Source organism: Pinus tabuliformis, chromosome 2_2 (genome assembly GCF_031772625.1).
Source record: "Pinus tabuliformis cultivar Carrire ecotype Pingquan chromosome 2_2, CPIR1, whole genome shotgun sequence".
NCBI lineage: Eukaryota > Viridiplantae > Streptophyta > Pinopsida > Pinales > Pinaceae > Pinus > Pinus tabuliformis.
Genome location: NC_142300.1, coordinates 815,487,595 through 815,514,887, shown reverse-complemented (window position 1 = coordinate 815,514,887; position 27,293 = coordinate 815,487,595). Strand labels below are relative to the sequence as shown.

General features: G+C 40.2%; 1 protein-coding gene across 2 annotated transcripts in view; it reads left to right on the top strand.

Moving 5' to 3' along the window:
* The window catches only part of LOC149195467 (coiled-coil protein), a 298,652-nt gene that overhangs the window by 266,216 nt on the left and 5,143 nt on the right, over positions 1-27,293 (top strand). For both annotated transcript variants that reach the window (XM_089405326.1, XM_089405325.1), the window contains exon 5: positions 12,941-13,095. In XM_089405326.1, coding sequence (XP_089261452.1) covers positions 12,941-13,084 — 144 coding nt within the window. In that variant the 3' untranslated portion in view covers positions 13,085-13,095. The remainder of the gene's footprint in view (positions 1-12,940; positions 13,096-27,293) is intronic.

Sequence of the window (27,293 nt, the reverse complement as noted above, 5' to 3'; positions counted from 1 at the left end):
CAACTAAAACGCGAAGACTCACCTAAGACTTTGACGAAGAATTCCATCCTGAGGTTGGAGGGAAAAACACTGTCGACCATCTGTGTTTAGAAACACAGATGAGTCAGTGAGACAAAAATGTGAAAATTCCTAGACTTGAAGGAACCCCTACTGTAGCAAATTTGAATATACTTCACCTACTTGATTTTTAAATTACATTTAGGTAGTTATTCTTCTCAATACTGAAGCAAATTACTTCTACTGCCTACACTAATTAAATATTTGATCTCATGAAACAAAAAACAGAGCAAAGAACAAGATACATAAGACACACTTATTTTTGGACACAATAGTCCCCGGAAAAACCCAATGCAGGAAAACCGGTGCAGCAGCGCTGAGGGTTTATTATTATGCATGAGAGATATTTGAATACAAATCTAGGATGCTCTTTTAGCAATCCTTTTCAAAGAAAATATTGGCGGAAAATCTGTGTGAGTTTTACCTCACTTCACCCGACAGAATTCCGCTGATCCCGGCAGTTTCGGTTGTTCCGACAGTTATGGATTCTGCGTGACAGGCAGCTTTTCGGCATCAACTCTCCTGGCTACTGCACTGCCTCTCTACAAGCTCTCTCCACCTCTCTGTTCTGTATTTTCCGGAAAGTCCTTCTCCCGGATTCTCTCTGCCGCTCAGCTGCAAGATCTGCCCAATCGATTTTCCTCTTGAGAACTTCTCACCTTAGAAAATCGATTTCCTCAATCTCTCTATGTCTTTTCAAATGAACCCCAAGCCTCGATTTTATACTTTTCCTGTTGAGTCTTCAATGGCCGAGATTAAGTCTCTAATCAACTGCTAAGATTAAAACATGACCTGATCCGCATTCTAGATCATTCTCACCCATATTTTGATTAATACCCATTAATATTTTAATTTCCCCAAGTTTAGACTAAGGAACTCCATTAAAATATTAACTATTTTAATAAAATACAATGTGGGTGGAATTTCACCAAATGGTTTCTAGGTTCTTTAGAACTCATGTGCGTTAGCCTCTACACCAATTTTCAAGGCTAGAGCACTTCCAATGCTACAAAAAACTAACAGAAAAACCTCCTAGGATGAAATTATCACCAAAATAATAGGCTTGCCTAGGTTGTTACATACATTCATGGTCTTACTAGCAACATTTACATTAAAATTTTGCAGAATGGGTTTACAATAACATAGTGCTGACGGCTGATGATTTCGATCCTTTGAAGAAAAATATGGTACATCTGCTTCCTTAGAACTTTGACAAAATGAGTGCAACAGGTACCAGAAGCCCTCTGCATACTATTAATAAGTAGAGCATCATGATAATGTAGGACTCTATCCAACTCCCCATGAAGCTTCCCTACCGAGTAGTCTACCTCCTGCACTCCAAGGGTTAACTCTTGAAGATACAACCAAATCCCTGTGGGGATGAACTCTCTCCTGCATGGACTTCCTCTGATATCTTGATGTGGACCAACCTGCCATGTTGATGAAGTCCCCCATGCCATTAGTGAGTCACAAAAGCCTAATGGAAGATCTGAATGATCTCCCCTTGTGGTAGCCATCTCATCCCTAAATGTTATTGAGTTGTCTAGTACTGCGATGCTCAGGTCCCATGCTAGTCTAAGAAGGGTGCCACCTTGGAGTGCCTTGCCCATAATTTGTCATGCCTCTCCTTAAGTATGAACTCATTGGTGGAATATATGCTACCTCTGCAGCAAGCCGTGCACTCCCCAAACCTATACCTGTCAACTCGTGCCTTGACCCAATGGCACCGCTGAAGACTCTCCATTGGTGTGCTGAGTCCCATCCAAATATCTCAAGTGAGCTCCGTGGCCCCTACCGCTCGTGCCTAGAGTGTCAAAGGACAACATCCAAATCATTTGTGCCTGCAAGCGATGTAGAAGAGGAATAAGCGTGTGAGTCCCCATGAATACCATCAAGTGTCACTCATTTGCGTCCTCATCAATCTTGGGTGAACTACACCCAAAGGTATGCCTAATGCCCTCGTCCATCAGTTTCCTGGGGGGCAACACTCCAAGAGTTGTTGTTTCACACCATATGCCACTGCATACTTCCAAATATCCCTATACTCCTGCATTTTCTTGTATCTTGTTTGTGTCATAGTATTTGACACTTCTTGTGTGTACTCAACCCAATGTGAGTCACTTCTCCTACTCCACAACAAAATCCAACACACTACGACACACCACCATGCATCTCCATGCCCACCTACAAACCACTGCTCAACGCTATATGCTCCTACACCCCACTAGATGCCATGGCCTAAAGCTAAGACAATACACGTTGGTTCGCACCCTACTAGCATCACCACCTCCACCGTCGCATCACCATACCCTTTAATGCATGGATTCTCCCTCCAAATCCTCCTTGAGGGACCTGAGAGGTGAATCTCCCTATGTACTAGTAGTGATGCCACCACTGCTTTGCTACTCCGTGTCCCCTGTGCACCACATAACTGTGGATAATCCCCAATCCCATACAAGGCATTGTCTGGTGGCTTGCCAATGCCACCTCCTCCGACAATCTCCTGCCAAAGTGTGCGGATCATCCTATGACCCCATGCACAACCAACATACCCAGATGACCCATGGAGTCCCCTCACAAACTGACTAGCCACTAGTGCTGATTGAAACTCCCCTAGCGAATGCGTATGCTCGACCATTGGGTCAACTATGCCATGGATATGTAATGAATCTGCGTACCTAGTAAATGGCAGGTAGTCCCACCCGAATCCCAATACCAATATGGGCCTCCAGTATCCCCGATGCCTAAACGGGCCTGCTGACCCTCACTCTAGTCTATGATCAACTCCATATGCCTAGCCCACTCCACTGGGTACCAACTCAAAATCTCTCACCATCCAACTCCAAGGGAAGGACCGAAAGAACAAACTCCCGTACATGGAGCTAGCTCCTCATCTTGCGAATGTTGCCCCATGTGCAGCTCATGTCGTCTCATCTCACTGATCTAGTCGTCACATAAAATCTATCCAGGTGATGTGGCCTCTCTCTCACCAATGTGCAAAGGCAACCTACTAGTGCTACAATCCCCATCTATGTTAGAAAATCAGAAAGGCATATATATTTTCTTTATGTTGACAGTTACTTGTGATATTCTTATGTTTTCTTTTGTTCCTCTTTTATCTTTAGTTCATCAAGCAATTATCAAAACAATAGCACAAAGATCACATACACCATATATAGGCGGACAACCAGGGCAAAACCCCTTTCTAGGGGAAAACCCAGTCAGCAACTCTTCCTTAATAACTTCCTGAGATAATCCAAGACTCTAACAGACTTCCTCCACACCAAGTCAGCGTTTTCTTCCTCTTGTAGATGATAACCATAACTTCGACCTAGTAACACCAACTTGTGGCAACAATAAAACTTCAATCCATTAACAATTTCGACTTAGCAGTTAGCCCAACAACATCTTTGACCTAGCAGTTAGCCCAACAACAACTTTGACCCAACAACGACACATCAACCCTCCAGTAGTAGACTAGAAAATCTAGACGTGTGTGAGAGAGATGACCGAAAAACTTCGATCTTGATCTTTCCAACACTTCTCCTTCTGTTCTTGGAATTTCGCACTTTTTCTGCCTCCTCCTCTTGGATATCGAACTTGTGAGTGAGATGTGTCCAAATGAATTCGAACTGCTCCTATATATAGGCTTCTAGTGAGGTTGAATTTCCCAGTTTGAGGCCGATTTGATCTCCTTGAGGCCGACTTGGTTTGGAGGTGTCAAATAGCTTATTTGATTCAATAATAAATCTTTTTTACATGATTAAAAAGCCCAAGAAGTGTCTCTTTAAATGGACAATGACTCTAATGACTCAGAATAAATACTAGAAGTCCTCATTGGGGACATTGACCTAAAACATGATGACCCATGCATGAAAACCATGCTTTAATAATAATAATAATAATAATAATAAATTCCTTTTCATTCTTTTGATAAATACATTTCATTGTGACTCAAATACAATTTATGAAGACTGAACCTACTTACATTATTCAACACTATGTATGTTTGAAGAGGGCTGCTCCGATGCTCTAACTATCGTGGCATTCCTTTTCAATGCTAGAAGACCATCATGGGACTGATGAAACTACTGTGGGCGACCATCATCTAATACCCCTGTATCTCCTAACACCTTTTCACTGGTGGATACCTCAGTGTTTCCTAGCACCTCACTAATGGTGGATACATCTCCTAGCACCTCACCAATATGTTGTGTGCTACTATCACCTAAAAACTCGGACACGGCCCCAGACACCTCATCAATGGATACCTCAACAAAAAATGACACCTCCTCAACGTTGGACACCTTTGTGTCTCCTGGCACCTCGTCAATGGATGGCCCTATGGGCGTATGCTCTATTCTTTCCCCCAAGCTGTCAGCTGAAGCTATCAAAGGAATCTCCAACAAGGGTGACTCCTACGTCACGATGGGTATATCTACATGCTCCTCACAACCCTGCGTGCCCTCAGCCTCATGCTCAACTTCCTCCTCAGGTTCCTAATATCTAAAGCTAGGTCTCCATCAGCAAAAGCGCTCCCTAGTCTTACCCTCTAACTGTCCCTATCCTGTCTTCTCCTTTTGAGGAGATCTAGTGCCTTGATTCTGTCGACTTTCAACACATGGTGTAGATGGTTGCACCCCCACGACCTACATACCTCTAGTGTCTTTGCTGTAAGGATGATGATGGATCTGGTCCATCACCTCCCTTAACTGGGCCAACCTCTCATGATTCCAACAGATTCCACCCCAAAATTCTTGCATAATGAATCTTTCTTGAGCCATGGGTTTCCTATCGTTAACCCGTCGTTGTGCATACAAGCCCAAATCTTCCGCGATCTTGCTAGCTACCCCACAACTGGCCAAGATCATGCTCTGATACCACTGTAATATTCCAAATGGAAAAATAAGATATATAACAAAAGCAATGAACTAGCTACACCTACAAAATTCAAAAATGCACAATCTTACACATTTGAACACAGAAATATGAGCAAAAAATCTGAGTCATTGTATTAATTTTGATAAATATAAGTACATTAATTGAGATCAGAGGAACCTGCGCTTGCTACTGCAAGCTATGGCAAGAACCTAGGTGTGACTACAATGCTCAAATGCTGGAAAGATCCACCAGGAAGAAATGCTAGAAGGAAATTGGAGGAATTGTTCTGAAGAGTGCCCGAAATGAGTTGAAACTCTGATGGTGGCCTCCGCACTAGATACTCAACAAGACCCAAAAATATCTCACGAATCCAAGTGGTGGAAATGGTCCTAGGGTGAATTGCGCCCTCCTCCAACAATTTCTACTACTGGCCGGTGGATTGAACTAGGAATTTTGTGCTCAGAGGTGCTCAAGAAATTTTGCAAAATTAATCCTAGCCTCCTCTCATTAAACCCACAAAAGCCCGGAAAGGGTTTGGGCTAGATCCACAAGTCATCGATACCCCCAAAATGGTGCGAGCTCCTCTCTCTGTTAGACAATGCACATTGTTGGAATTAGCTCAGCTAATACGTGCCACAATCCTCACTGGAATGCCCCCCAAATTCCTACAAATCTCCCCCGAAAACACCTTTTATTCCTTACCCCTATCTCCCAACAAATTCTTCTCCCTTCTTCCCTTACGCAGGCTAAGCTAGAAACCCCAATTCAATGCTCAAAGTAAGAGAAATGGCTCTTCAAAATCCCTACCTCACAACCCATCAAATTCGCCAACTATGTCTGGGAAAAACTCCTGCAAATCCTCCGAAACGCTAGCAACTATAACTGATCTCCATTGGGGTGCTTCAGACAACTTCTGTGCTTAAGGAAAATATGCACGAGCTGGAAATGATCTGCAATGTAGCTCCTTTAGAGGTCCCGAGATAGACTTCTCTCTACTCGCCTAGGGTGACACTCTGAGTTCACTGAAGGTAGAGGTGGAATTCCTGATTGGGAATTCCTCGTGCTAAACAACACTGGTTGACTTGGCTAAACAACTCAAGAAAACTTGTGTTTGGAAGTTAAATTGTCAAAATATGCAAATGAAGGCCTCTTCTCCTTATTTATAATTGCTAGCCTCCTTTTCTCCCTGCGTGGCTCCCACTATTTCTCTCTCCTAATTTGCACCCCCTCCTCTTTTCTCTCTCCTCCAAGAGTGTGAGTTCCTTTCTTTGGCCGAATTTATCTCTCTTGTGGACCCCACGTTCCACTAGTGCTGCAATTTCCCTTTTTCCTCCTAAATCCCAATGCCGTAATTTCCCCCTCTTCCAAAAATCGTCTCTAATGCAAAAAATCAAAATTGGGGATATTACATAGTACCCTCCGAAGGCTTTTGCACTATGGGGTGCAAGTTTGTGTGATGACAAACAAAAAGACATATAGGGCAAATTTCTAAAACATTTTTGATACAATATTGGATATGATACTTCAAATTAGAGATTACAACAATATATATGCCAAGAAAACATGAGACAGAAATTTTGGAATGCCATTGATGAATTCAGAAAGAAAACTAGAAAGAGAGTTATCATTGACATTAGTAGATTTGATGTATAAATGTTACATGCAAAATGAGTGTTTTATCCCCCAAATTAGTGCTATGCAGAGTCTCCACACATCAGATTCATTTCAAATTAAAAATTACATATAATCAAATATACCTTCATCCAAATACTGAAGCTCCACCTCGTTAATATGCTTTGGAGTAATGGGAAAGTCCATGAAGATTGAGATATGTCATGTCCACTTGAACATGCTATTGTTGATGCATCAAGCAAATTTTGGCAAGTCATGATATTAAGTGACACCACCATGTCAAGTAATTCTAGCCTACATCCAATAATTTGGTAGGCTTCTATTTGTATTATGGAGTAGTGTTTTTAAAATTAGTCAACTTGGACTCAAACTTGGCTGAGTTCGTACTTACTCAGCCATTTAATTGGTTTGGGGGTTGGCTTAGTATGAAACTCTGTCCAACTCAGTCGAGTTTGTACCCACTTGGTCAAGTAGGTTTGAGGAACCTACTCAGCCATTTAATTGGTTTGGGGGTTGGCTCAGTATGAAACTCGTCCAACTCAGTCGAGTTTGTACCCACTTGGTCAATTAGGTTTGTTTCCTCATTGTAGTGCACAGTTTGAGGAAAAGTTCATTTCAAAAAAATTAAAAATAAAAATTACGTCAACTCTAAAACTATCACCCTAAACCTAAAAAATGGCTATATAGAAACCCAACCCACTGTTGATTTGTGGTAGCATTGGATGTGTTCTAGCCATGAAAATTGGTGGAGAGGCGAAGGCACATAAGATCTCCAAGACCTAGGAATGGTTTGGGGAAATTCCACCTGGTTGGTGAGATATTAAAATAATTAATATTTGTAATGCGGTTCTTAAGTCTAAACTTAGGAAAATTAAAATATTAATGGGTATTAATATAAAACTAGGTGAGAATGTTCTAAATGACATGGATCAAGCCAAATCTAATCTTAGCCGTTGATTAGGGACTTAATCTCGGTCGATGAAGACTCAACATGAAAAGTATAAGAGGAGGCTTGATGGTCAGTTGGAGACACCAAATTGACCAGTGAATTCGATTTTCTGGAGTGGGGTTTTGCTGAGAGAATCGAGCTAGTGATCTGTTGCAGTGAGGGTCAGTTCAGCACGAGGCCGAGAATACATAGCAAAGAGGCAGAGATAGTGCAGAGTCTGGAGAGGCTGACGCAGAGGCAGCTGGGAGCTATGCAGAGGCTGAAGAGGCCAGCGTGGGTGACGTAGAGGGTCTAAGGGCTGACGCAAAGAGCGGTTGACGCAGAGGCTAGTAGAGTTGACGCAGGGCTAAGAGGCAGCGCTGGGTGATTTTCGTGGAGTAGACGGAGTGCTAGTGAGCTAGGGTGGGTGACGCAGTCCCTGCAGAGTGATGCAGAGCATTGTTTTACAACCAGGCCGAGTCAACTCGGAAACGGCCGGGTCAAACCGAGCCATTAAAAAAATTTGCGACCAGGCCAGCAAACCGGCTCGGTTGACCGAGTCAACTATGACTCGGCCTAGTCATCCAATGACCAGGCCGAGTCATAGTTGACTCGGTCAACCAGGCCGAGTCCGTATTGACTAGGCCGAGTCAATGAAAACCGGCTAGGCAGGCATAAAAGACATAAAAAAATTCATTTTTTTGGTATTTTTCAAATGTTTAATGGAGTTTAAGGATTCCAAATTGTTTAATGCAGTTTAAGTCACATATGTTTTAATATGGAATCGAAATCTGCCATATATCTATTATCACTGTTGACTATTCAAGTGTGAAGGGAGCTGAGTTTTGCTGTATGTGTTTCCTCATTCCACAATTATTTCAGATCGTGTCCATTGTTGGAGTGACATGGTTATGCACTGATTTTCTGAGCTGAAGAGTGAAAGGGCTGATATCACTATCATTGTTGAAGATACCAGTGGTCAATCCCTTTGAAATAAGCCCAGGTTCTTCATATCTGTTTAATGTACAGATCTTATTACAGCTAGTAAATCTGATATCTAGATTCTATATATCAGTCTATATATAAGGTATCGTCCAAATTACAATTGAAATGTCAAACGATGCCCTGGATGAGGGCCTACTCTTGCACTCAACAGAATACCTAAGAGACTCAAAGTTACAAAACAAATTAATGCAAAAAGGACCTAAACAGTACTATGCTGCTGGTTATAAGGCCTAAAATCTGCAGTTAATATAACTTTTCCTCAAGCCCTACTACACATGTCCGAGCCCTAAACACTTTACTTGAGTCTTCAGTGCAAATGATTATCCACAGTCAAGCATAAGTCCTGTAGTTCATTGTTAGTGGATGTCGAGTTCTTTGGAGCAGGTCTGTAATAAAATTCTGGGTGTGCAATTGAAAAGGAATCCCAACCGAATCACAAGGGAAAAAGGAAGAGAACAGATCTTAAGGATAAAATAACCCTAGACTCAAGGTAAAACAACACCAACGGATCAAAAATACAATAAAGTTCTGAAATTATACTCAAAGAATTACCCAAACAAATTCCATTGGAAATTTGGAACACACAAAGGAATACAAATTGAAACCCTTACCTTGACACCTAGAGCTACTGTATTTTTTTTTCACTGTTCTGATGATGATGATCCAGAGATTGGTCGAGATGATCTTGGCTCCTCTGGCAGTAGCTACTAGCCAGTAGTAGTGTAGCTGCTAGCAGTGCTGCAGTAGTACTAGTATTGGAGTCTGGTCACCATCACAGTTTACTTTTGTTGTAGAGGCCATTTCTAGCCTCCTTGGTTATTTGTATTTTGTTTTGAGTCTTTGATCATGTATGACAGTTGACTATGTATTGCCATTGGGTACCATTTTGATATAATGGATTGGTTCATGAGCCTACTTTGATCATATGTTGTCTTCCATCTATATTATAATGCTGTGTGTTTGGACTTTGGAAACATGAATGAAAATCTTTAAAATTATGTTTAAAATATTTAAAATTATGTTTTTTTATAAAAAAAATAAATACTTAATGTATTTTTTACAACGACCGAGTCATTGAAATCGACTAGGCCGAGTCATTACCGAGTCAGAGTCGGAGTCGGAGTCGATCCTCGGCCGAGTCGGAGTCGTAAAACACTGATGCAGAGTAGTAGAGGAGCTTGGAGCAACTTTCGCTGTCTAGCTAAGGAGCTGCCATTGTTGCTGTGGGATCGTTCATCCGATGTTTGATCAACCAGAATATCTATCTCCGAGGAGAGGTACTACTGCCGAGGGCATTCTCCATCAAAGTCTTCCTCTTCTACAGTCAAACTTGCCCCTTTTTAAGTGGTCAAATTCAATCAAACTCTTGGTCAAACACAACAGATTCTCGGTCAAACAAAGCCAGTCAAACTCCGTCAAGTGGTAACTTCTTTATCTCGGTCAAACTTCAGGTCTCCTCCTCTTGACTTCGCACATGTGGATCAGAAAATAGAAGAATGTGTGTGATTTGAATTGGTCAAATGAGGAAGTCAACTTATGTATTTATATTTGTCAAATGGGTGACTTTTGACCAAAAGTCACACCCCTTCATGGTGGGGTTGACTTTACCATTTGGGGCCTACATGAAGCCCAAAAAATACAAATTTTAATTTTTTATTTTCATAATTCCTTGACTTTCTTTGGAGGCCTTTTGGCATGTGGAAATACCTCTCGATGCTACATAAAAATCAACAAAGACCGCACTTTGACCTCCAAGATGCAATTCGGGGCCCATAGTGAGATTGACAAAGACTTAAGGCATAACCCTTAGGAGATGATTTTAGAGGGTTTCTACACATAACTTGGCACCCTAAGGCCTCAATGCATGCCCTAGAGAGCCTTACACATGGATGGCATCAACATAATCAGCCTTAAGGCTCACACATGTGGCCAATCTTTTTTGTTTTGTCTTGGCTAGTAGGTCAGCTTGTAACCCATTGTGACATAAGTTCATGTTTAGGAGGCTTTTATGCTAGAATAGACATTTAGACTCGTATAAATAGAGGAGAGACTCATTTATATCTCATCATCACACACATGGGATTTCAGCCTCTTGCGTAATTCAACCTTCTTGTCTTGTGGAGCAAATCGGATCTATGAATGCATTTTAATATTTGGAGCAAATTGTTTGTCTTTGGAGCTATTGTCTGGGATCAATGAATGGAATTTCATGCATGTTATCTAGTAAGTGAGCTTATTATTGAATAATTATTTTATTTATGTATAATGTATGGAATGCTATGAATCTAGGGTTTTACTATTGTGCTATAATTTGTTGAAAATCTATTGAATGGTCTTTAGATGTCATGATTGCATGCATTAGTCATGAATAACATGCTAATGAATATCCTAGTGGTGAACTTCAATTAGCTCTCCCATAAATATCCTTGATCCATTGAATAGGTAATTGTTAAGGTTTTTGGAACTAGGGCATCAAGAATTCTCCCTCCTTAGCAACCTTTTGGTAATTCAATCAAATCATAGACTCCATTTTTGGTGTTGAAGAGTCTAAATGCCAAGAGGATAGTGGTTGCCACAAAATCACTTCTTTTGGTGAGAATTCACTTCAATTTCATCCATAAATTTCTTTGCCCTAGGGTAAACCCTAACTTGGTGTTGCTTCAACGTAGGGGCTTGTTTGACGGTTTCATGTGCCTTTATTTTGTTGAAAATCATTTTTGGAAACCCTTTCTTAGCATCTTGACCTTGGGCCTTCCCAACTCTCAACCAATCAAGCAAACCCTAGGTCATAGAGTGCCATTTTTAGGCATCTCCAAGGAAAGTGAATTGCCTTTACTATGGATTAAAATCTTTTGCTTAAGTCAAGCCTTTTCTTTGGAAGATTTCTTGGTCATCCTATACCATATACCTAGAATACCTATTTGGTGACCTTCTCACATACCATGACTCCTCCCATCGGTGAAAAGTGCATAAAGAGCAGGGGGTTTTGGCTGTGGTGACAGTGGGCCATCACCCCATTGTTGTCTCTAGGTCTAGTATTAGCCTTGTAGTGCATCCCTCTCCAAGGCCTGCTAGATTTTGCGGCAGCAATGCCACTTCCAACAGTGTTGATAAGTTTGATGATTGATCATGTTGATCAATGATACGTAGTAAGCCAGTAGCTGTAGTATCGTGCATGTTGTCTTTTGGACTGTGGAAGCCAATTAGAGCCTCGTTGATTATGTATTTTCTTTTAGATATGTGTTGTTCTCGATGACATTTTGATATATTTAACCTTACATGGTATATATATGAGCAGACTTTGCATATTTTGTTTCTAAGGGTTTGTATTCTTTAAAATATATATATATATATATATATTCATTAAAAATATCATATTTTATGTATTTTTTAGTAAACAAAATCATAAAAATCAAACCTTTCTGATTCTGAGCTGAGTCCAAGTCGAGTCCAAGTTGATGCTCAGCTGATTCTGAGTCTGAGATTGATTTTTATAACAATGTTCTGGAGTCTGGACTTGTGTATGGCCCCCAAACCGTCACAAATGCTTGCAAACTCTGTTAGCAAACTCCTATAATGCACCGCAATTTCTTTCAAGCATACAGGTGGAAAATATCTGCCAAAATGCTTGAAGAAATTACTTCATGCCCTCATAAAAATGCTCGACTTTACTATGAGAGTCTCACTCCAATTTTTTTATTAGTGTTCAATGTCTAATTATTTCCCTAGCTTTGGGAAGGTCTGTTGGCGACTTTGTAGCCCATGATTATGTACCAAGTTTCTAACCTTGCAAGTTGAGGTTAACTTGAACCTCCATGTAAGGAGAAATGGCTATTCTTTATATAGAAGCCTGTTGCAAGAGCATATCCTTGCTTTACCACTCTTCTACATGGTTAGCCATCTCCACTGTCCAGGATGGTTCTACAAGATCTATAACCTTGAAGGCACAAACAATAAACCCATTGCCTGATTAATGTGAAATTGAAAGGTCAATGAATAAATTAATAGAAAGGAATGCTGCACCATTCTAGATTTTTAAACAGCTGTTATGTAATCTGCACGTTAATTTTGAAAGCATTACTCATACAAAATCAGAGAATGCATAGAATCCTCTAGCTTTTTCTTTTCAGAGACTCCTGAACAACAATTTGTTGCAAATATAAGTATCAGTTTTAATTATTTATATTATTGCTTTGGTATTGTCAAATTATATTTAATTATCAATTAATTCATTAATTCATTATCCTGTTTTGACTCTTATCTGTTTGTCTATCCTGATTGAACCTGGGTTTCTTGTTTGCACATTGCATCTCTAGACAGCACACAATTTTCCAAAACAATCTTTGGCCTCTTCTTTTCTGAAGGACTTTTTTCATCGTCTCTTCTGCTCAATTGAACACTTGCTGATGATGTGTTCTTGTTTGTGACTTCAAACAGGAAATAAAAATGCGCCAAGATGTCTCACAAGAAAGGCTTAGATTACAAGCCGTTGAAAATTATAGGCATCGCAAAGGATGGAATTCTAGGCCTGGAAGCCATGTTCCACCTCTTAACATGACTAACCTATCTTCAAATACGTAAAGAAAGTAAATGTAAGTTTGTATGCCCGTTTCAGAGTTTTGATTAGAATTCCAATTTGGTGCTGCTCATTTTCCACTTCTATTATTGGTAATACTAGATATAAGGTGTTCTGTAATGTTATAATTTAAAATAACTTATGAAGACGGGTGTATCTTTCTGAACTGATAAAGTATCACCTTGACATTTTTGGAAAGCACACCAATTAGTGCTTTTGTTTCTTTAATTTTACTGCATAGACAGGGTAAGTGTGTACCATTTTAGTACTTATCTATGTTGGAGTCTAATGGTTATAATTTTTTCTTAGCAACAAAAAATTGTAATATTATATTTCTAGTGTAGATATTGATATTACATTCAGCATCTTGCTTGCATAAAGCACCAAAAAAAGAACCAGAGAGGCTTATGTAACTGATAATACCTCAGTCTGTCCAAAAAATTCTCCATATCCCTTCTTTAATAAAAATCCCATCTATCAGTCTATTACATATTTTACTAAAAACATCTTCAAAACTTGAAAATCCAGTGAGTTGGCAGTGGTCTTCATTATCCTCATCGCCTGTAAGGATAAGAAGTTCAATTCTTTCATCAAAAAGTGTAATGGTATTTTAAAATTGCAGCAAAACGGTGGTTCTTCTGCATTTATCATGAATTTCAGAAGCCAGTAAATACCTTCCTCCATCACACAGGGACATAAGAAGAAACAAAGAGGATCTTCAGTCACAACACCCTCCCTATTATACACCATGAGTTTTAACATTCCAGGTTGCATTTGCACTCCATCCTTGTGTGAAAATTCCACAACAGGAATCCCTACTGCAACAAACTGATGTTACTTCTCCTACTTGTTATTCCATAAAAGTTATTTACTGTGTGCTATGGCAAATATTGAAGTAAATACTACTGCAGCCTTCACTTCAAATTATAAGTGGAAACAAGATATGAGCAAGAAAGAAAATACAACACAATAGACACCGTTGTTTTTGGACAAAAGTCCGCGGAAAAACCCAATGTGGGAAAATTCTGAATACATCTCTGAATACCTCATAGGGTTATTCAGTTACAAAGAGAAATACTGGTAGAAAGATTTGTGAGATTACCTCACACAATCACTGAGAAAATCCCGGCTGATTCGGACACTGAATAAATGGCCTTTGGCAGGCCCTATGCTGCTCTGTGCAATCCTCATGTAGGTTCTGCGTCAACCTCTCTGGGCTTTGCGTCTATCAGTTTGCTGATCGATTTGCTGCCTAAAGACCTTGCTCTCAACCTCCCGGTCTCACAACCCAGCTCCCGGCTTCTGAAATTGACTCTCCTCAACAAAATCTCAAACTCTCTCTCACCCTCTGGGCTGCCTCTGCATGGCCCTTCATGGCCCTGCGTCAGCCTCTGTGTCTAGCTACTAGATCTCTCTCTGTCTCTCTTTGCTGATGATTTTGTGGCTGAGAAAATCTCTCTCTCTGGAAGCTATCCCTGTTCCCCAACTGCAAGAAATCTCATCAATGGAATTTTCCTCATGAGAACTTCTCACTTCAGAAAATCGATTTCTTGATCTCTCTAGTGTGTTTTCGAAATGATCCTCAAGCCCCTTCTTATATCTTCTTGTTGGACAACCAATTGCCTAGATTAACTCCTAATCAAAGGATCAGATCATTTTGACTTGATCTCCGTCTTTTTCTAGAAGTTACACCCATAATTAGATTAATACCCATTAATATTTTAATTTCCTAAGTTTACACATAGGAACTCCATTAAAAATATTAATTATTTTAATAAAATCGTTTCTGGGTGGAATTTCCCAAAACGCTTTCTGGGTTCTTTGGAATGCATGTGCCCAAGCCTCCCTACAAAATTTGAGGTCTAGAGCACATCCAATGCTACCCCAAATGAACACTCCCTCTTAGCGGGGAATGTGCTCTAGCAATATACTGCTATTGCATACTGCTCTGACTCTAAAGCATCATCCTCTGCACTGCTGATGTTTGACATGTTGTCCACCAACTACTACGCTGTTACTGTAACTGTACTTCTGCCTTTGATACTGCCACTGCCAATGCTACATCTGTACTACAGCTCCATCTCGAATGTTGCATCTGCTATGCTGCTAGCACTGCCACTACTAACACTGAATCCGTACTGCAACTCAGTTACTGAGAGAAGCAACTGAAAAACATCCAAAATTACTGAACTAAATGTGTTCAATATGATACCACGTGAATGTTGGAACTAACCGTTGCTAGTCTCTGCGCTGATCCACTGAATCTACTGCGCTACTACTGACCTCTGCTCTGTGCCATCTGCACTGCTGTCAACTTTGCTTTGCGCTGCTTAGTCTCTGGCGCTCCTAGCCACTTCATCTGTTTCCTCGACACTCCTTGGCACCAACCGACACTATTCCATCTGGCTACTGCAAAACTAGGCTCCCGTAGAAAGGTATTGATCCAAGAGGTGGACTCCTCAAGGATCCTGCCCATCTGTAGCTCTTTCGAACTACAACTCCAAATCAGCCCACCTCCCTCTTTGAGGTATCTCGATTGTCATGGAAAACTCCTCATGTTCGATCTTTGCGGCTGCAACCTTAGGATCGTGCTTCTCATCCTTGTCCTTTTTCTTCAAAGGACATTGGGATGCATGGTGGCCCATCTCGCCACATCTGAAACACTTCACCTTGGAGATGTCCTTCTTTCGTCTTTGTTGCCTCAGCTATCCCTTCGATGCAAGGGCTGCATTCTCCTCCTCCTTGGGCTTCGACCCACTGCTGTTGTTGCTGCTTCCGTCAAGTTTGACCTTGACCAGGTCTCTCCTCACCTCTTCTTGCTTTAGAGCCACATCTTATCCCAATTAGGCAATGTTGCTCTGCCTAGGATACTCTGGACAAAGACTTCGCACTCATTTGAGATAGAATTAAGGGCCAGTCTAACCAACTTTGAATCCTGAGATGTATACCCCGTAGCAGACAACTCATCACGGGTTTCCTTCAGCTTTGTGAGGAATGGATCCACACGCTCCCCCTTCTACATTTGAGCGGATCTTAGCTTCTGCTCTAGGTACATCTTCCGCTGCTCAGAAGATCCCTGATATAACGTGGCCAAATGTTATATAAAAAATTAGTTAGTTTATAGTTATTAGGCGAAGGGCATGATCAAAGATCATGCCTGTTCACCAAGAGGCACCTAAGGCGGTATATAGCTAGGGCCTCTCACAAAATGTAATCATCATCTATCAATTATTAATAAAATATTTATCATGGTTGTCAATAGCTAAATTTGTGTGCTTCATCTGGTATCGGAGCGAGTAAGATCGCTGCTTTCATTGCCGTCTCGTGCTACGCTGCCTTAGTTGCTGTTTGCAGCATCTAGCATCCACGTACTAGCCGCTGTCACAAGTCCGCTCCCCCATCGCTGCCATCATTCCTATTTTTGTCAAAGCCTTCTGCATCCGTCTTTCATCCACCGTCCGTCTCCATCCCCGTCATCCATTGTCGAGTCTGCTTTTCCGGCCCTCCACACCGCTGACTACGGAAGACATGCATTGAACCCCTGTGTATCTGGTATTGTGCCTCTGTCTTCTCTGCCATCCGATTGTTCTCCACCGTCTCACCACCACCACCGCCATTTTCTCTGTCTGCCGTCTCACTACCACCACCACCAATTCCCTCATGCTGTTGTTGTCTGTCCACTCTGCCAGCCACCCTTCCATCGATTGCCCTCACGCTATTGACCCATGTCGTTATTACACGCTGAGGTTGTTTCCTTAGCTGTGTCTTTTTTTTCCGCGGCATATTATTTAAAATAACCCACAGAGATTAATATATTATAACATATATTATATACGATATATAATTTATTTATATATATATACATATTATATGGTTGAAGAACTATATGTTATATAATTTAATTAATTAAAAAAAATCAAATTAAAAGCTGGTGGACAAATATACACCCCCACAAACTCGTTCAATGTCGTCGATGTCAATGGCCGATTTCGGTAAAAAAATAATTAACTTGGAGAATAGGATTACTAGCCACTCCGATGATTTCAACAAAAAATTAGTCGATCTGGGGAGTAAGTTTATCGGGCATTCCGACGATATCAAGAAGATTCAGGATACGACAAATAAGGTAGAACTACAACTTGGGCAGAACCAAATCCAATCCGAAATGAATCATAATCAGAAATTAGCATTGCTGAACAACTTGTGTGGAAAGCCGAAGGTTACACCTGAACAAATACTCCAAGATGAGGGAGGTAATCAACAACACAATTCATCAGATTCTCACGAAAAAGCGAAATCTCCAAAAAATCAGCCACACCCCATCAAGGAAATAGTAACGCGACTTTTTCAAATAAGCAACTTTGGGATACATTCACCAATCAATACCCTCTTTTCGCTCCACCATTAGCAACGTATCAGCGCAAGGCAAAAATCAAGATGCCCAAATTTGATGGGAACGAAAAATGCAACGTTGTGTGGTTGAATAAAGCAGAAGAATACTTTGAGATTTACGACATCGACAATGATGACGAAAAAATTAGGCACGCTTCCATGAAAATGGAAGGAGAAGCATATAATTGGTATATGTGGTGGAAGAAGACGACAATCGCCATCAGTTGGAGAAAATTTAAAGATGCATTCTTTAAAAGATTCCAAGGTGTAAGGGAAGAAGAGTTCTTCTCAACACTCATCAGATTACGACAAAAAGGAAGTGTGGATGAGTACACTCGAGAATGGAAGCAATGTTGCACGAAGTGGGGACGAAGCGGGGGTGTTTTTTGGAAGCGGGGACGCGGAAGCGTCATTTTCCAAAAATCTAGGAAGGGAAGCGTTTGCTATATATCTATATATATATATATATATATATATATATATATATTTATATTTATATTTTTTTGCATTTATACTCAAAACAAACATCCCAAACAAGCGGAAGCGTCCAAAACAGGCGTTAGTGTCCAAAACAGGCGGAAGTGCGCTTCTGGGGACGCTTCCTGTACGAATCCGCACGAGACGCGCTTTGGGCCTTAGAACCGGGGGGAGGGGGGACGCTTCTTGCAACATTGAATGGGAGACCTTAGTAACACGAGTACCTAGGTTATCAGAATCTCGTCTAATTCAATCATACATCTCCGGACTTAAAACTCATCTACAACTGGAACTTGAGCTTCATGACATTACGTCAATAGAAGTAGCAAGACGAAAAGCAAAAACTGCTGAAAAGAAATTTGAACAGATACTGTGGTCAAGACTGGAAAAAGTATATTTGAGATGAAGAATGCCCCATTCTGTGGATTCAAATAATACAAGATATGTTCCACCACATCGTTGTGAAGATGAAAAATCTAATGTGGAAATACGAAGGATAAAAGAAGGCAAATGCAAACACAGTGGCAAGAAGTGGGACCCTAAACATAGGTGTGCTAAAGGAAAAGAATCAAAGAACCTATAAAATTGTGAAGCAACTAATGATTCAAACAGTGAGGATTCTGACATAGAAGAAACAGAACATGCCCCAGAATTCTGTCCAGAATTAGATGACGGAAGTATTCCGTAGGTGTCACTATTAGCTATGACAGGTTATCACAACCTCAGACTCTATAATTGAAAGGACATATAAAGAAGAACAATGTAGTGGTTCTCATCGACTCTCGTAGCACCCACAATTTTTTAGATGCAACCATGGCAAAGAGACTCAACATTTTCTCATTTCCCTTACCGAACATGAAGGTGATGGTAGTTGACGGTAAGAAGATTGAAAAGGTAGGGAAATGCCATAAGGTCAAATTGCAGATTCAAGACTTTAATTTAGAATCTCCGTTCTTCATTGTACCATTAGGTGGAGTAGATGTGGTCTTAGGTATCCAATGGCTACGAACTCTAGGAACTTATGCTGCCAACCATCAAGTACAGTTCATAAGATTTAACTGGGGAAGGCAAAGGTACAAATTACACAGATTCCAAGCACCAGAGAATCAAATTGTATCGTTATCTCAGATGATGAAGATGATTCGACAAGGAGCACCCGCTTATGTAGTACAATGTCACCAATTAGAAATGTTATTTGCAAATATGATCAGTGAAGAGTCACCAAAGGTACAAGATCTAATTCAGAAGCATGAAAAGGTATTTCAAGACCTGCCTATGAAAATGCCTCCTAACAGGGAAATTGAGCATACAATAGAAGTCAAAGTAGGGTCATACCCCATCAACATCAAGCTGCATCGATATCCACATCACCAAAAGACGGAAATTGAGAGATTAATCCAAGACCTTTTAATGTGTGGGATCATCTCGAAAAGTAAAAGTTTGTATGCTGCTCCAGTGGTATTGGTAAGGAAGAAGAATGGTTCATTTAGGCTATGCATTGACTATAGAGGATTAAACAAAATAACGATTAAAAACAAATTCCCAATCTCCTTTATCGACGAAATGTTGGATGAGCTACATGGTGCAAAATACTTCTCAAAATTGGACTTAAGGTCAGGCTATTACCAAATCAGATCCAGGTTGGAAGACATACCAAAAACGACATTCCGAACACACGAAGGTCACTATGAAGTTAAAGTAATGTCGTTTGGGTTAACCAATGCACCAACAATGTTCAAAGCCACTATGAACGAATTATTTCGTCCATATCTTAGGAAGTTTGTATTAGTGTTCTTTGATGATATTTTAATTTACAGTAAAACTTGGAAGGAGCACTTACAACATTTGGATAAAGTTCTTACACTACTAAAAGAGCATCAGTTCTACTCAAAAAAGTCCAAATGCACCTTTGGAAAGAAAGAAGTAGAATACCTTAGACACATTATATCCCATGAAGGCATAAAAGTGGACCCTAATAAAATCGAAACTATAAAGGAATGGACCAAACTGATTAATGTATCCAAGCTAAGAGGGTTCTTAGGATTGATTGGATATTACTAAAGATTTATTAAAAACTATGCACATATAACTACACCTTTGACAAACCTTTTAAAGAAGAATTCATTTCAGTGGGATGAGGAAGCAGGAAGGTGTTTTGAAGAACTGAAGGAAGTTATGTCTAATGCCACAGTATTGGCAAATCCAAATTTCTCTAAACCATTTATCATAGAGTGTGATCCGGATTCGGTATAGGCGCAATAGCTTTTGAAAGCAGGAAGCTCAATAAAAGAGAACGTCTCAAGTCCACATACAACAAGGAAATGCTCGCTCTTATGCACGCACTGGCTAAGTGGAGACAATATCTTTTGGGGAGTAAGTTCTCCATTCGAACGGACCATAACAGTCTCCAACTCCTCCTTCAACAAAAAACACTTTGTAAAGAACAACAAAAATGGATTGAAAAAATTGTTGCCTTTGACATGGAGATACTACATAAAAGGGGAAAAGACAATGTAGTAGCAGATGTCCTGTCTAAGAAAGTCGAAGAACCAACACTACTTGCAGTCTCGGTTGTTGTTCTTGAATGGCTTAATGAGATTCGAAGTGAGTATGCCAAGGATCCATAAATAACTGCGATAATCAATAACCTTCCAGACAACTCAAAATTTGAATGGAAGAATGATATTCTATGGTACAAAGGAAGAATCTATCTGAATGCAAACTCCAAGTTTAAATCCAAGATACTCAAGGAGTCACGTGATTCATTGTCAGCCAGACATGTAGGATTTTTTAAAACTTACTACAATGCACGTCAATCATTCTTTTGGAAGGGGATGAGTCACGATATTCAGAAGTATGTAGTAGAATGTGACACATGTCAAAGAAATAAAAGTGAAAATATTATGACACCTGGATTACTTCACCCCTTAAACATTCCGAATCAGAAATGGGAAGAAATATTAATGGACTTTATTGAGGGATTACCCGTATCTAAAGGCAAGGACAAGATTTTCATAGTGGTCGACAGACTCACCAAATATGCTCACTTTATGGCAATAAATAAATCAGACTTAGCTAATCAAATCGCTGAAATATTTTGCAAAAATATATATATAAATTAGACAGTTTTCCGAAAGTCATTGTGAGTGATAGAGATGCCAAATTCCAGAGTAATTTCTGGAAGGAATTGTTCAAACACATAGGAACCTACCTAAATATGAGTTCCGCTTATCACCATCAAACAGATGGACAAACGGAGGTTGTTAATAAATGTTTGGAAGCCCACCTATGTTGTTACACTACAAAAAAACAAAATAAGTGGGCTCTGGTTGCATCTCGCTGAGTGGTGGTATAATTCTACTTATCACACATCAGCAAAAATGACGCCATTCCAAGCCTTGTATTGATATGAACCCCCAAAATGGAAGGATCTAGCTACTGTCTAGACAAATCTACTTGCTATTAAAAATCAACTAGAAGAAACCCAAAAAATCGTCCAAACCCTAAAAAAAAACTTGAATAATGCAAGGAACCGTATGAAGCAACAAGCAGACCGAAACAGAATTGAAAGAGAATTTGAAGTCGAAGAACGGGTATTTGTCAAGCTCCAGCCATACAAACAATTGTCCTTGAAACAAAAAGGAAAAATAAATGGGTACTGAAGTTCTATGGACCAGATCAAATCAAGAAAAAGATCAACCAAGTTGCATATAGTTTAAGCCTTTCAGAGAAAAGTCGTGTTCACAACGTCTTCCATGTCTCCTACGTTAAAAGGGCACTGGGCGACCATCAATCAGCGCAAACAACGCTTCCATCCCTAGATGATGAAGGAAGGGTCATTTTAGAACCAGAAGGTATCTTATCTACCAGAGAAAAGAAGCTTCGATCTGGTGCAATCAAGGAATACTTGATCAAGTGGAAGGACTTACCAGAAGAAGAAGCTTCTTGGGAGACTAAAGCGTTTCGTCAGCAACATCTGTTGTTACGTATGCTTTGAGGACAAAGCATTCTTTTGAGAGGAAGGCAATGTTATATAAAAATTAGTTAGTTTATAGTTATTAGGCAAAGAGCATGATCAAAGATCATGCCCATTCACCAAGAGGCACCTAAGGTGGTATATAGCCAGGGCCTCTCGCAAAATGTAATCATCATCTATCAATTATTATTAAAATATTTATCATGGCTGTCAATAGCTAGATTTGTGTGCTTCACCAAGGCATCCCACATCTCCTTAGCAGTTGCTCTGCTAGCAACGTGACACACTATATGATCCTTGACTCCATCCAGGATCATCCTCTTGGCCTTTGCCATCTTAGCTTTGTACTCCTTCAGCGTATCTGCATCCGTAGGTTCAACCACCACGCTGTTGACGTACGTTTTGAGGGCATGCTCATCTAGAAGGAAAAATATTCTAGCCTTATAGATGACAGACATAGTTGGATGCTCCGTCCAACCTGTCCTGATCCCTCAAGCCACTAGTTGCCATATCTGCCAAAAATGTTGAAAATCCCCTCTCTGCTTCTCATTGCTGCTGTTCAGCCAATGAGAAAATGGACTTCTCGACAGGAAGTCTCCTGAGGAAAAGTTCCCTCAAGGTGCTTCTCATCTCTCTTTGATGTTTTTCAGCCTAGCAAACGGCCTGTTGAAACACTGCATCCCACCAGCTCTCTCACACTGAGGCTTCAACGCTGCTCCCTCTACCCTTGCAAAAATTTGAGTTGGAAGTTCTTCTCTCCGTCGACTCACTCAGAGAGAGACTGCCTCGAAAATCTACACTCTTGGCTTGGAACTGCGTCAACCCTCCGGGGGTTTCGAACTGCTGCTTCCTGTAGCTTTTTCAAACTCCCTTCTTTTACTCAGCGCTGGATCTACCGACTCTGCTCTTCTTGCTTTACCTGTACCTCTGATACCATGTGAAAATTCCACAACAGGAATCCCTACTGCAGCAAACTGATGTTACTTCTCCTACTTGTTAATCCATACAAGTTATTTACTGTGTGCTACGACAAATATCGAAGTAAATACTACTGCAACCTTCACTGAATTAAAGTATAAGCAGAAGCAAGAGACTGAGCAAGAAAAAAAATACAACACAATAGACACCGTTGCTTTTGGACAAAAGTTCCTGAAAAAACCCAATGCGGGAAAACTAGTGCAGCAGCTCTGAGGGTTTATTATTATTAAGCAGTAGCAAAATCTGAATACATCTTCGAATATCTCACAGGGTTATTCAGTTACAAAGAGAAATATTGGCAGAAAGATTTGTGAGATTACCTCACACAATCATTGAGAAAATCCCGACTGATCCAGATATTGAATGAATGGCCTCTGGCAGGCCCTACGTTGCTTTGCGCAGTCCTCACGCAAGCTCTGCGTCACTCAGTTTGCTAATCAATTTGCTGCTCGGAGTCTCTGCTTTTAGCCTCTTGGTCTCACACCCTGGCTCTCGGCTTCTGAAACTCACTTTCCTCAACAAAATCTCAGACTCTCTCTCACCCTCTGCACTGCCTCTACATGGCCCTTCGTGGCCCTGCGTCAGCCTCTCTGTCTGGGCTACTTGATCACTCTCTGCCTCTCTCTGCTAATGATTCTCCGGCTGAGAAAATCTCTCTCCAGATGCTATTCCTACCCCTCAACTGCGAGAAATCTCCTCAATCAAATTTTCTTCCTGAAAACTTCTCACTTCAGAAAATCGATTTCTTGATCTCTCTTGGCGTGTTTTTAAATGACCCTCAAGCCCCTTCTTATATCTTTTTGTTGGACAACCAATGGCCTAGATTAACTCCTAATCAAAAGCTCAGGTCATGTTGACTTGATCTCCGTCTTTTTCTAGAAGTTACACCCATAATTAGAATAATACCCATTAATATTTTATTTTTTCTAAGTTTAGACTTAGGAACTCCGTTAAAAATATTAATTAGTTTAATAAAATCGTCTTTGGGTGGAATTTCCCAAAATGCTTTCTAGGTTCTTTGGAATACTGTTAGGATATTCCGACACATAGGAAATAGTTAAGTATAACTTGGTCTAGTATAGAGTTAGGTAAAGTGTGTTTCTTTACTATGTACATTTTGTAACTTACAATCCGACGGTCACGATATGTAGTGATCCGACGGTTCATTCTCTCCTCGGTATTACCGACACTTGATCCCTGGCTTAACACCCGATTGGTCCATGATCTCTATTTAAAGAGCATGGAGGGTCATTTGTAGGTTAACCCATCTATGAGAGAAGCTTATGTAAATTTTCATTCTTTTATTAATAAATTGCCTGAAGTGGCCGCGTTGGCTCAGGCTGTGGACTGTTTCCCTCTTTGAGGGTTTTAACCACGTCAAAAGTACTGGTGTATTGATTTGTGATCTGTTTGTGAGCAGTGTCCTTTGGTGTTCTGTCTGAGGAACTTACCCTGTAAATTCTTACATGGTATCAGAGCTATTTGAGGGCCGCGTCCGTTGGTGATCCAAATCTGAAGCCGGTAGAACTGCATCCGACTACCGTTTCCTAGATCTACTGTTTCTGACTGCTTTCGGGCCGAGAGGACTGCTCTGTTGTGTTGGGAGCATATGTTCCAGTGAGGAACCCCTTTCGTTTCACGCGAAAAGGTTTCCGGTAGCCCTAGCTGCGTCATTTTTAAGATCTGGAGGTATACAATGTTTATTTGTAGTTTACAGTTTTTTTCTCTCTGTTTATTTCAGTTTCGGTTTATTTAACTTTTTTATTACCGGATCTATACCTTTCATTTCTGCGTATGCTCTTTGCCCCGCGACTCTGTGCAATCTGGGCAAATCAGAAACAGAAAGGAAGGATTTTTCTCATGCGTATGCTCTTTTCCGTTGCACCTTAGTGTGATCTCGGAAAATCAGAAACATTGAGGAAAGTATTTAGTTTCCGGCTAAAGCTAACTTCGAGCCGTAAGGTTCGTTTTTTTTTGTATGTCTGTGTTGGGTTTTGTGTTTTTTGTTTTGTAGGGAAAAAGAGCTTTCTCAAAGCAAGCACGCAACCCAAAGCTTCAACCCCCCTCTCTCTCTCTCTCAAACTTTTTGTATAGCTCACTTGGTCCAAAGCTAATTTATGAGAGTAGAGGTCTTGAGTTCAAGTCTCCTTTTTGTGGGGGCGGATTTTTCATTTCCGCACATTCCCGCACATTGTCGGCATCTTCATCAAATTTTCTTCAAAAAGCCATAACTTCTTCATCCGGAAGCCGTTTTCAGAACCGTTTTTTTTTTAAACAACCTAATTTTTCGAGACCTTTCCAGTGCAACACTTAGTTTCAGCATCTATAGCTTCAGTTTCTGTTAAAATGGAAAGTCCATGCCAAGTTATTCTTGACAGCACCAACTACTTCCAATGGTGGTCCTACATTGTGGATTTACTTAGAAGTAAAGGTCTCTACAGAATAGCCTCAGGCCAAGAAACCAAACCGAAAGATGAAGATAAGGCAGCTAAATGGGAAAATAGGCAAGATCAAGCACGTGGGTTGATAGGGATGTCTATTTCTCCAGATCTTAGATTCCATATTGCAGAACTTGATACTCCTGATGAAGCATTGAAACAGATTACTAAAGTTTTTGGAATAAAAAATGAACTTACAGCCTATCAACTTGAAAATGAGTTGCTTACATTGGACCCCAATAATTTTTCTTGCATTGAAGATTTTTTGTCCAAGTTCAAGACCCTTAGACTTCTCTTGGAAGGTGTTAAGGTTAAGAAAGAAGATAGTAACCTTATCTATTCCATTCTTACTAAGTTGGGGCCAGCCTACTCTGTGTTTGTTTCCACCTTCCATTCTACAAGAGAAGCCTTCATTTCTCAAGGACAAGACTACAAGTCCCCTTCCTTTGATTCTTTTTGTGATTCTTTAATAAGAGAACAAGAAAAAATCTTACACCTTGGTCTTCTTAATCTTTGGAAACTCTTCTAAGAAAGCGTTAGCCGGCCAGCAGCAACCAAATCCAAAGAATCTTAAGAAGTTGTATCCTAAAAGGAATGGTCCTAAACCAAACAAGGGTACTAAGCAATTTCAGCCTCAAAATGAAAAATCATTTCAACAAAATGATAAGACAAATAAAAACAAAGGGAAGAAGACTGATAGACATTGCAACTTTTGTAATCGAGATGGCCACTTAGAATCCAAATGCTTTAAGAAGATGGAAGCCTTGGAAGCAGCAATGAAGAAGCATAACATCCATTTGGAGCACTCTTCAACTTCAACTTCATCTTCAGGAATGGCACTTTCTGCATGTGGTTGTCAAGCATCTCGGTCTGGCTATGCACTAAATCTATCTTTTTCTTCTCATTCTCATGAGTGGCCCATTGATTCTAGAGCTTCTTATCACATGGCCAAAAACAAAGCCATGTTTTCTTCTTTAAATGATTGTAACACCAAAAATATATATGTTGGTGATGATAGATCTCTTAGTGTTGTAGGGACTGGAATTGTTCATCTAGACAATGGTCAGTTTAATGATGTATTATGTGTTCCAACCTTATCCTGCAACCTTCTATCTGTATGTCAGATAACTCATTCAGGTGAAGGTAAAATCGTTGAATTTTCACCTCACGATGCTGTAATTAAGGACCTAAGAGATCCTGGACAGATTTTAGCTACTGGCATTGCTGATGATTCTACAAGGTTGTATAAATTTCACAACTTTGGGTCATCAAATCTTTCCTCAGTATTTGTTGCTCATAATGATGAAGTGAGCAAACTTTGGCATGAGCGATTTGGTCACTTAAACTATCGCTCTCTTCAGAATCTATGTAAAGAAAATATGGTGACAGGTCTTCCAATGGTATCTTGCAGAGATGGTGTTTGTTCCGGATGTGTACTCGGAAAACATCACCGGGACAGTTTTGAAAAACGTGCCTCTTGGCACGCCTTAGCCCCTTTACAACTCGTGCATAGTGATTTATGTGGTCCACTTCCAGTTGTTTCATTCTCTGGCTACAAGTATTTCTTAACTTTCATTGATGATTTCTCCAGACGCACTTGGGTATACTTCTTAAAACTCAAGAGTGAAGTATTTAACATGTTCTTGGCCTTTAAGGCCTTTGTTGAAAAACAATCTGGACATCAAATTCTTAAGCTAAGATTTGATAATGGCGGAGAATATGTTAACAACAAATTCATCAACTTTTGCACTGAGAATGGAATTCAAATGCAACATACTGTTCCATATACTCCACAACAAAATGGTGTAGCTGAAAAGAAGAATCGCACCTTAAAGGAAATGGCTAATTGTATGCTTCAACCTAAAGGACTTAGTCTTAATTATTGGGCAAAAGCAATTAACTGCACAAATTACATAATAAATCGCACTCCTACTAAGATTTTAAAGAATATCA